The 12,321-nt window shown below is 28.3% G+C and overlaps 1 protein-coding gene across 1 annotated transcript in view; it reads left to right on the top strand.

Moving 5' to 3' along the window:
* pdm3 (POU-domain protein pdm3) overlaps positions 1–12,321 on the top strand; it is a 320,089-nt gene that overhangs the window by 274,193 nt on the left and 33,575 nt on the right. Inside the window, exons 3-7 of the mRNA XM_075381305.1 lie at positions 2,644–2,764; positions 6,013–6,071; positions 6,130–6,225; positions 8,438–8,596; positions 10,238–10,683. Coding sequence (XP_075237420.1) covers positions 2,644–2,764; positions 6,013–6,071; positions 6,130–6,225; positions 8,438–8,596; positions 10,238–10,683 — 881 coding nt within the window. The remainder of the gene's footprint in view (positions 1–2,643; positions 2,765–6,012; positions 6,072–6,129; positions 6,226–8,437; positions 8,597–10,237; positions 10,684–12,321) is intronic.

Genomic DNA, 12,321 nt, shown 5'->3' with positions numbered 1-12,321 from the left:
AAAAGCATATAGTAATTTAAACGTTAACACCAAACAAAGAATAAAAATATTAAGAGAAGATGATGAATGTAAAGAGAGAGAAAATTTGAAAACTAGAGAACGTGTACGCAAATTAAGATCAGAAGATTATATCGAATGAAAGAACGTTTAAATGATCGGCAACAAAAAAATAAATAAACGAAATTGTGATCGACTCCGTCTTGGGAGAATATTGTCCGACAATATCAGACGGATGATGAACTAAAAGATAACAATTTTTTTGCAATTTATTAAAGATCGAACATTTGTGCCTCAGTGTATATGTTGTTCTTGTGAGGGTCTATTTTTCAGTCACTCTGTAGTTAACTTTAATGTACATAAAATTAAACAGAAATTAAACTGTAAAATCCAAAAATAATACGATTCTAAATTATAATTTTCAATTAATATTAAATAATCAGATGTTTCACCAAATCTATTACATATACACATATGTAATAATGCCTTTTTTTTGTAATAATGCCTATTAAATTATATATACACATTTTTAAAATTACATAAAATTTTATTTCACTAATAACTTTTGATTTTTTCATTATTTTTTTTTATTGTTATTGAATAATTATTTGTTGTAAAACTTTTTTTTACAATCTCGGGTTAATAATTATTAATAAACCAATATATTTAATTTTTTTTTTAAATGTTAAAAAAACTAAAAAAAAGTTAAAAAAATTAAAATGTTGAAGTCTGATTCGAACCGATGTGCCTTCGTCATATAAATCCAAATAATTAATTAATTAAAATTCCATTTGGCTATAACTCTGGAACCGATGAAAATTAGTACCACTTATGATATATCGTTGAAAATCTCTCAGTGAGGGCTTATTATTGCAGTTAAGAAAAAGTCCAAAGTCCAAAAATGTTTTGGGGATTTTGGGTTTTTTTGTACACGATTGGTTATGTCGATTGCAATCAAAAGTGGAAATGCACAACTAGATGTTACACAGTCCTAAATCCAAAATTTCAACATCCTACGGTTAATTATTTTATGTGGTATCCGAAATACATACGTACGTACAGACGTCACGCCGAAACTAGTAAAAATGGATTCAGAGATTGTCAAAATGGATATTTCCGTTGAAATCTGAAACCGAAATTTTCTGCAATCACAATACTTTACTCTTCGTACAAGGAAGTAAAAATAAAAAAAAAATAAAAAGTATACTATACTAGATATTTGAATACTGTTTGTCGGCGGAATATTGTACGGTTAATTTCTTTATAAATTAATTATTTTAAATGTTTTAGGTAGTTTCTTATTAACTGGATTTTTCTAACAATCAAAAAAATTTCAAATAAACATGATAAATATGAATACAAAATTACACTTCTTACAGTTTTCTGAAATTTTTACGATAAGAATTCATCGTAAGACTACAAACACGATTGATCAGCGAAAGGTTATTTAAAACATTACCACTATTAACGGACAACAATGAGTAGTATTTAAACAAATTGTGATGAAAAAAATCAGTGTTGCCAACTTGTTTTCCGTAAGTCTAAAAATATTGTACTTACTAGACACATCTGTTTTCTTTTTTTGTAACATTTTCTTCTAAGTTTTCCTCAGTTTTGTTGTTAATAAAAGTCGACATGTTTAAAATTTTATTTCTTTTTTGTTGACATTATTTACATCAATCTTCTTATAATTAAATTCTCTACAATTTACTTTAAAAAATGTATGATTTATTGCCAATATATTAACGTTATTGTACGTCAAACGTAAAAAAATGTTTTTTTGACCCTATTTTTGGCGTTTTGCATGGGATATCTTAGAAACTAAGAGAGATACAGTTCTGGGACCTATTTGTTTCGATTTCCCACCTCAAAAACCATAAGAAACAATTGAATTTGCCCTTTAATTGACCTTCCCAGAATTTCAGAAAGCCTTAATTTACTCGGAGGAACTGAAACTCAGGCGAAATTTTTCAGCCTGTATAACTCGTTAACGAAGCGTTCGGACCTATGTTTATATGAACGTTTTTCTTATTTTTAGCCTCTAGAATGAGTTGTCAAAGTATTGCCCTATCCTCCTGAATCACTCTGTATATTTATTACAAGTAACTGATTCTTATAGAAATTATTAATAATTCATTTTTCCTTTTTCTATATTTTAATCTCATTTTTCTTAAAATTTAAAATTCTATTCCATATTTATTATTAAATGTTTTTTCTCAATCTTTTCCGGTAAAATTAATATCTGAACCGAACATTACTTTCTTATATTCTTATGTTTTTTCTCAAAATCAGTTTATATCTTTATCTAATACAACTTTTATTTTTTTATAAATTATTATTATTCTGATTTGGAAATATGTGACTGTAAACTCACTACCCAGTCATCACATTTCTTTTCAATTACTTTGTTAGTATGCTTTTATCAAAATCTAAAAGTTCTATTATGGTGCCTTCATAAATTTTGCATAGCACTAATCTGAACAGACTATTCACTCCTTCATCTCCAAGACAGCATAGTTATTTTGATGACATAAAAGTAATCCATACTGCTTTGTTTAAATGAGTTTAAAAGCGTTCAGTCATATATTATAACATTTATTGAATAGAAAGATTTATTTAAAATTTGCAATGTTTTTATTTTTTCAGTGGCTGGACTTATGAATTTACAGAATTTGTCGAGCGGATTACAAAATTTACATCCTCCTGACTTACCATCACCGCAGCTAATAAATACACCTCTAAATCTAAGCATTAATGCTACAGGTTTGTTACACAACTATGATAATTTTATAATATAAGCTACTTACAAGATCTGTTCAGTATTCCTGTAGTATAATCTATGATTAATTGTCCATTTATCATTATTTAAACAAAAACTAGTATAAAAATTCTTCAATAAATTTAATAATTAAAAAAATTTTCAAACTTTTGGGCAGCTTAATTCTCTACATTTTCGTTCAGTTAAAGAAGAAATATTTTAGTTTACAAAATAAAAAGTTTTATAACAATGCATTGTATCTGAAACTCCCGTAAAAGATAAGAGTTAATGTCAAAAATAAATAAATTTACAAAAAAAAGTCTTATAACAAAGCATTATATCTGAAACTAAGAAGCGGTGTAGATGTAACTTTTTGCTACATTGATAGAAGAGAACATGGTAGTGATAGAGAGAATGGTCAATTATCTAGGCTGTTCCAAGCTGCTAATGAATTTTGATAATTTATACTTTCAGTAAGATGGATGCTTTACAATATTATGAAGTTTTTCACAGCAAAATGATTAGACAATGCCTATTCAACAGAAATACCATCAAAGTCACCAGACTTGATCCTCATGGAAATTTTTTTATGGTCTCATGAAAGATAAAGCATGTGCCATGAAATGAACCATACTGCGGATTTAAAGAAGCAATTACGCTTTTGACTTCAAAGAAATAAATTCGGAACGAAGATCGTATAAGTGTTCGCTTCAGTGTCTTACCGTACGTACAGACGAAAATGATAAAGAAAAACAGTTCAGTCAAGGTAAATCATTTTTTAATTTCATTCAGTAAATTTGCAATACCCCTTATACTAATTTTGTTTAGAAGAGTACAAAATTTTTTGTACAACATCAATGCAACCTATGTAAGTTAGAGCGATCCAACCTAAACAGATTATACTTTTGTAGTTAAATAAAAAGTCTTTATCGGAAGAATGATATAATGATTAGATTTGTTAAATATATTTTCTAATGTTGCTTTTAAAAGATATTTTTTTCTTCTTTATAGAAAGCAATTATACGTTACAATAATCTGAATCTTCATTTTCTAGTTCAGTTTATTCTTTTATATTAGTACATGACCAATAATACAATTCCAATAAATTAAAACAAAAAAAATTAAATATGTTGATCTAAAATAGTGATCTTGGTAATTTCCTGTATATTATGTAAAATCTTTGTAACTTTTTTTATAACAGAAATAATAATTTCACTAAAAAGTTTCTTTAAAATTATATTTATATAATTCTACTTAAAAGAGTCCCCTTACTTAGTTAGGTAATAAATAATAGTTTATTTGCAAACACATATAATAATTTACAAAAGGTATTGAAAATGATGTACATCCACTTCTGTGCACTTGTCAACATGTTTGACCATGTTCCTGGCTACTCTTGTTAGTTGTATCTTTTCTGTTTCCTGAATGACATTGCAATGTTTATCTTCAATTCCTGTAGGATGTGTGGATTGCTCCTATAAACAATTTCTTTTAAGTAACCCCACGGAAAGAAATCTGACTAATTAGATCAGGGGCTCTTGGTGGCCGCAATCCTTTAGAAATGATTCTTCTATCAAAAAAATCCTGTTGCATCTCCTAGTTGAGCAAGTTGTTACGGCAAGTAGCACTGTCCTGCTACAACCAGCAGTCACACTCATTTTCTTGCAGTAAGGCTGTGAAGTGTTAGATAATTTCTTGGTAGATGGCATCATCCACAGTTTTTTCAAAAAATAAGGGTCCTATTATTATTCATACCCTTGCAACTTATGCGTACCTTTTGTGGCTGTAGGGGAAATAAAAAATTTTAAGAGAATGTGTGGGTTTTCAGTACGCCAGGTCTGGTAGTTCTGACTACAAAAATACTCATTATGGTGAAACCGTGTATTATTTGTGAAAAATACTTGATTTAAAATGCCAGTGTTGCCTCTAAGGAAATTCTTGAAACGTTGACAGTATAAAACGCTTTTAGCATAATCAGCATTAGTTAGCTCGTGGAAAACCTGCATTCAATATGGATAACATTTCAGCATTCTCCTCTCTGCAGGTGGACTGAATCTTGTGAAATATTCTTTTCCCGACATAGTCTTCACAAAGATTTATGAGGAGATCTTATAACCGTCACTTTAATGTTCTGTATGACCTGCATTGTTAAAACTGTCATGTTTCTTATCTTAACACCGAACATGTTTCGTGAAATTTTTTAACTAACTTCTGAATAACGCTTTTCAATGGCGCTTCCTTTCCAAATTTCTCCCTGAACTTTCACTGACACATAACATGAGATTTCATCTCGAAATAAGTTTTCATTATGAATATATGTTCTTCAACAGTTAACTGCATTTTAACAAACAACAACACACTATTAAGTAACTTAAATGCTCAACAAATACTGATAAAACTCAAATGTACAGGCTACAGTTCTCCCCAATCCAGCTCTAGTCGTACAATCTTTCCTAATATTTTACCCATCTCACACCAATGTATGCATTTTAACAGAAATATGCATTTAGTAAACTACTGAGTAATGGAGTCTCTTTTAATTTGAACACCCTATACAATATATGAATACTGAAACATAATAGAATTAAACAAAAAAGTATGAAAATACAAAAAATTATTTATAACCACAGTTCTAATATCGATTTTTAACAAATAGTTAAATAAATCTTGTTATTTTTTTTATATAACAATATTAAAATTATCTGAATACAACATAGGATTTCAGGTTTTTTTTTTTTTTATAAAAATGTTACTGGTTTAGGAAATTTGTAAAGCCCTTTTTCTAGCAGCAGATGACCACCTTGCTTACAATTACTTTAGAGATCATTGAATGATAATAAAAAATTTCTTTTCCTCCAAAAAATATGGAGCCACCTTGGATAGCAGATGTGTACAGGTTTCCTAACGGAACAACCTGCCCCCTCTCAAAATTGTGTGACATGTGGAAGTAACTAACTAAATTATAAAATACAACTACAACTAATATATACATTATTATATACAACCGTAGATCTGTAAAATTGGAAATTTACACTGCCAGTTGGAATTTGTAGTTTGTTTATAACTTAAGCAATGATCACTTGGTACCTTCAGATTCCCGATTTTTTCTTTTTGCAAAACTAAATTATTTCTAATCGTTCTTGAAAAGTAGACTGAATGAAATTTTTTTAATTCACTGTATATATATATATATATATATTTTTAAAATTTTGTTCAAATTACTTCATAAAATTTATATGAATAAGATTTCATTATAGCTTCTTAATCATAAAATTAATAAGCCTTAATTACATATCTTTTAAACAAAAAATTATATGTGTCAGGTCCAGTGCCAACAGGTCAAGGAGTTCAACCTCCTCCTCAGTTATTAACAGCACCGCAACCTGCTGCGATGCCACAATTTATATTAGCATCAGGGCAATTGGTACAAGGTATACAAGGAGCTCAACTACTAATTCCAACATCGCAAGGTAATTCATCGTATTATTTTTTACTTTGTGTACATTTAACTATTTTAGGAGCGAGTGTATAAATTGTTGTGCCTAAATGTTTTTCATAAATCACAAAAAAGATTAAGATTTTTATTTCTTTTGTCATATGCATTGCAGTGGTACACAGGATCGACATCATTTTGTAATTTACTCAATATTATTTCATTTCAATGTACATTATAATCGTGCATTGTAATAAAAACAATTTTATAAAAATGGTGAAGCTGCGCAATAAGAATATTTCTCGCTTTTATCTTAACATCATGATCTAATTCCATCAGATCATAATGTAAAAGTATTGATTAGAAATTTTAAACTCTTTGTTGACCCAGTAAAAAACATCTAAACGTCAGAAATTATTGAAACAATTATAACTATGTTTGTGCATAAACTTATTTTTGCATTTTGCATAGTTACATGCTGTATCTTTTGTTGGCTTGTTTCATTCCACTTAGACAGAATAGGTTTTTAAACTTGTATTTATATAAAATGATTTCAGTTTCAGCAGTATAGAGCGATAGCCAATAATACAAAAATATCAATTATTGTTTAATATAATTATTTTAGAAATTGTATCGTATCTCAGTTCAGCAATACTATATGGCTACTGCGATCAGCTGATATTTTTTAGTGATTTTATTTGAGAGAAATTTTTTAAATGTTCTATAATCATCGTGAAGGCTGGAATTTATGAAGAGATTGAAGGGCTCTTTAATTACGATAGGTGCTGCTGTATGTTACAGCAAATTTTGTATTCACTAGTGCAACAGTGTTTATTTATGAGTAATCATTATCAACAAGATGTTACTTTTAAGTAGTGACTTTAATTACTAATAACATAATTTGTAAATTTTGATGGAAAGTGTAAACTTAAAAATAGAAATAAATTTAAAATTCATGCATCTTTAATTAAGTTCCCTATTTGCATGCATCAATCTGTATTATTAAATTAAATTTTACTATAGCATTTTGGAATCTGTTGATTAAAATTATTTAACTGTTAAATGGGATGTTCCGGTTAATTTTGTAAAATTATTTTAAGTTAATATTGATTAGTGAACACAATAAAAAAATTTAAAGTTAAATTTTGAAGAAATCCTTTACTGAAAAGGAAATACTTAACTGAGGGAAAACATTGTATAGAAAAGTAAAGATTAACAGAAAAACCAAAGACAGTAAGAGATATAAATTATTATAAAATTTTATTAATGTAGAAAATATTAAAATGCATAACACGATGACATTAAATGTACAAAATGATTATAAAAAGTACAAACCAGCGAAGGAAAATTATTTGAGAAGGAAGATGAAATAAAAAAAATCAAGTGCAATACTTTTTTTTTAGAATAAGTCTAAATGTTTTAATATCAAAAGCAGGTAAAATTGCTTTTAATTAAAAAATATAAATAGACTAAAAGAGATTGTCAGCATATATAGATAAAAAAAATTAGTTGATAAAGTTTTGTGGAAAGAAAATACACTGATGATTATCCAAGAAAAGTTTATTTTGAGTTGAGGATTTTGAAAATTCTCAACTTTAAATAAAGTAACTTTAAAATTATTTGAAAAACAATTACTAAGTAATCCACCGGGTTGGTTTAGTTGTTAACTTGTCGTCGTAAATCAGCTGATGTTAGAGTTCTCAGGTTCAAATCTTAATAATGGTAGTTACTTTTATTCAGATTTATAAAATATTAAATACTAGATTTATTTATTAAATACTAGATCATGGATACTGATGTTGCTTGGTGGTTGGGTTTCAGTTAACCACATGTCTCTCAGGAGTAGTTGACTTGAGTTTGTTCAAGACTACAAATTTACTGGTAGATTACACTGATAAGTCGCTAATGACTTTAATTGTTGATGCAGCTATAAATAAAAGTATTTAAAGGAAAAAAATTCTACGTAATTCGAGTAATTAATAACTTTTAAAAAGTGTTGTCACATTTTATTAAGTTAGTCAACAAGTTTTTAAGATCATTAAACATGAAAAATTTGTGTGTTAAAATTTTTATATAAAAAACAAATATCAAATCTGCGGTAACAATGTCCAAAATGAACCTTCAAACTTACTTGATTAACTTCTAAACATTGCAAAAAGACAAAAATTCAATATTACATAAAAATCAGTCAGAAAATGTCAATTAGAATAATAATTCTTTATTTTATACTTTTCCTTTTTTTTCTACAGGTATTGCAACACAAACAATATTAACGATACCTGTAAACCATGTAACTAGTAATCAAATCGTTAACTTAGCACTGAGTAACGGTCAAGTTATAACTACTACACTTGCCAACTTACAGTCAATGGCACAACCACATCATCTTCTTGCACCAACACATACTGGTGAGTTATATCATTGTAATCAATTTTATAATAATTTTTAAATAGATATGCTAATTATTTGTATAATTATATTATTGTAGTTTTATTTTATATATATTCTATAAATTTTTAACGATGAAGTATACAGAATGTTCCAGGAGAAATTTGTCAAACTTAAGGGACTGATTCAGGACATTAAAATAAACAAAAAATTACATTGTAACAAATTCTTTATCTCACTTCATTTTCCCTCTTTCTTCCATTTTGTGTTTTTTTTTTTATTAAAATTTAAATCTTAAGAACGAATTGAGATTTTTGTATAAGATTTGGTTATAAGTACCCAAAAACATCTTATATAAAATAAATTAGTTTGAAAATTTTACCTTTTAACGATTCCAAAATGGCGAACATTAATATTTTTTAATTATAAATAGCTTTGTAAATATTATTTTTAATGAATTATGTTTTGTTTTTTCACCTTTTATGATCACATAGGATCACTTTAGTCAGTGGATTATCCAAGTTTCTTCGAACTGTTTGGGTCTTGTGGTCCTCCCAGTACTTTTTCATACGTTCTGATCTCCATGTCCTTTCTGGTTTCGAAAATATTTGTGGTAAGTTTCTTTCTTATGAGTGTTTTTATCCTCAACTTCTTTTAATTTTATCTTGTCTGTGGTGTTTTCTGGTGTAAGGCCGATTTCCTTCAGATCCCCTCTTATTTCTCTGATCCATCTGCATCTTGTCTTGGTTTTTTCGAGTCGAGATTGTACTGCACCAGCTGTTTCAAAAGTCTGGAATCTTGAATCCTCAATATGCGTCCAAAGAATCCTAGTCACCTCATGATATCAGTGATGGTTCTAACTGTTTGTACATGACTTTCTTTGAGAATAATCCACCACTGCCCGTCTTTCTGGTAGTTTTTGTTGATGCACATCCTTCCAATTCTTCTTTCAGTTTTCTTTGGTGATGTAGATGATGGTGATCAATCTTTAATGGTTCGTTCAGGTAGAAGAGTGATCCTGCTGCATGGTTTTCGATTTTGAATTATATTTTATTATGTTGAAATTTACACCTTTTATTGTAAACAAAATGGCACCTTATTTGTTTAAACTGGTTTTTAAACAGCTAAGATATAGCTAAGTTGTTAAAGTGGATCAAAAAAATTATTCAGTATGAAAATCTTTTGCCCGTTCTGTTATTGTTGTTATTAATAATAAAAATTACTATTAATTATTTTTAATTCAATTAGTGAAAGAAGGAAAACAGCACTTTTGTGTCATTTTGTTCACAACAAAAGATATATCCATTTTATCCAATATACAATAATTCAATAAAACTATATATGGAATTATTGAGTAAAGAATTTAAATGGCTTCCAACCAAGATAGGATTTTCAAACTTATTTATTTTGTAGAAGGTGTTGTTGGGTACATGAACATGTAAACCAAATTTCATTAAAATATTTTAATCCATTCTTAATACCTAAATTTGCAAAGTTCAGTTTTTGTTTAGAAACTGTATACTGTTGAAACTTTCTGGTTAATAACATTAATAGTTAAAATCTTTAAATCATATTACGTTTCTATTTCCATTTCTTGCAAGTTGCTCGGTTATTTCTATATAATTTGGATGATAGCTAAAACTTTTACTTTTTATTTTTAGCACCATGTTCGAGCCCACCGCTCGGCTCAACAGGATTAAGTTCAACATCAGCAATTCAGCAACCTGTGACATCATCAGCATCAGCATCGTTAGCAGCAGCGGCTAGTCAGTTGATTAATGGACATAATAACAATAATAATAATACAAGTAATAATAATCAGCAACAACAACCTTTGTTATCATCGTCCTCATCCTCATCATCATCGTCATCATCATCATCATCTTCATCATCATCAATATCATCTCAATCATCACAGCAGCAACAACAACAACAACAACAGCAACAACAGCAGCAACAATCACAGTCGCAGACGCAACAGTTACTTTCTACGTTACAACAACAGGCATCACAAAATCAATCCCCTTCAGTTTCTTCTCAACAGCAAGCGATATCACAGAATACTTCTGGACCAATATCAATGCAAAGATCACCTCATCATTATTCTGTAAGTTAATTATTATTTTTTTCTTTAACTAGCATAGAATTACCACATATTTGGGTGACAAGTGTATCTTTAATAAATGAAACGTTCAACATATGTAGGGAAAAAATCTCTACTGAAGCTCTACAGGAAATCGTACAAGTGACAATACATAATAAGGTTTAAATAAAAAATAGTAATAGATTTAGGCTTATTAAGAAATACTATTTTTTCTTTATATTTTATGTATTCAATTTTTTTTGAGGGCAAAAAACGCTTTCACGTTATCATTGCTCGGAACAATCGTATTACGACAGAAAAAAAACGGGAAAATAAAGCGGAATGAAAACTAAAATATTAAAAAAAATAACTAAAACTTAAAAACTCCACCGCCACCTCGGATATGGTGTGCATCGTAGTGAAGTGACATTTGTGACGAACCACGGTGCTCCAAATATTGTCCGCAACGCTATGTTTTGGACGGCTTCTAATTTCTTTTGAAGCGTGGAGTTCAACAAAACTCCCCATGCCGGGTAAGCATATGTTAGAATCGGCAGGACGTATAGCCGAAAAATGAGCAATTTGGTCGCCAGTGGATATGGGCTGGCACTGTTCAGTACTGGGTATAGTGAGACCCTGATGGCCTTTGCCCTTTGGATCACATATTTAACATGTTCAACCTGGTATACATAAATAAATATTTTTGAATGCTTTATATATGAGTTTAAAGAGAATATTTCAATAAATCGTGTAAAATGATTGAAATAAAATTTTGATGAATCAGCAAATAAAGAGAATTTGATATGAATAATACATACGTAATTTTATTTTTATATAGAATTGTATTTAAATTAGTCTACATAAAATTGATTTATTGAATTAGAATTATTATCATTATATGTGATGCTAAGTTGCAAAACTATCCTTATTGATAAGCATAATTTATTATGAATTAAAAAAAAAAATGTATTTATTTTTATTATTATGCAAAATTAATTATGTTGCTAAATTATGTTTATGGTAGATTTAGGGTTCTAAAACAAATAATTTGCACAAGTAATATTAGGATATAAAGAAAAAAACCTGATGTGGACACTACATGACTTCCTTGTATGCCTATTAAATTACATATACACATTTTTTTGCTGCACTTAATTTAAATTATTTCATTTGAAAGTGAGATACGACCCTTCAATTCTTTAATAAAGTGGATAGTAACACAATTTGCTGAAATATTAGTTTTTATTAACCCCAAATATTTATACATTTATTAAATTAGCAATCTTGCATGAAATATTAGGATACAGTAAAAGTCTCTTTATTACTTGTATTACTAGATCAATATTATTCATATATTCGTGAGTTGCTGACTAACAAAAGTTTTAGATTTCTGGTCTGTTGTATAAATAAAAGTTAATAATAATTAAACTATTCTGTTTAGTAAACTCCTATATACCGGTTACAAATGTAAATTTTTATCCTACAGTATAAAATACTCAGTTTTTATTATTGGATTGTTTAATGAATAATCAGAAATGAAAAAGAAACAATCATACAGGAAAAAGAAAGATAGCCAGAAGGAAATATATCTCAAAAAAAACGACAAGATGAATATGAAGGAGAAAAAAGTTAAGAATAAGGGAAAAATAAAAAAATTAAGAA

Source organism: Lycorma delicatula, chromosome 13, assembly GCF_047948215.1.
Source record: "Lycorma delicatula isolate Av1 chromosome 13, ASM4794821v1, whole genome shotgun sequence".
Lineage (NCBI taxonomy): Eukaryota > Metazoa > Arthropoda > Insecta > Hemiptera > Fulgoridae > Lycorma > Lycorma delicatula.
This window is presented reverse-complemented; position numbering and strand designations above follow the sequence as displayed.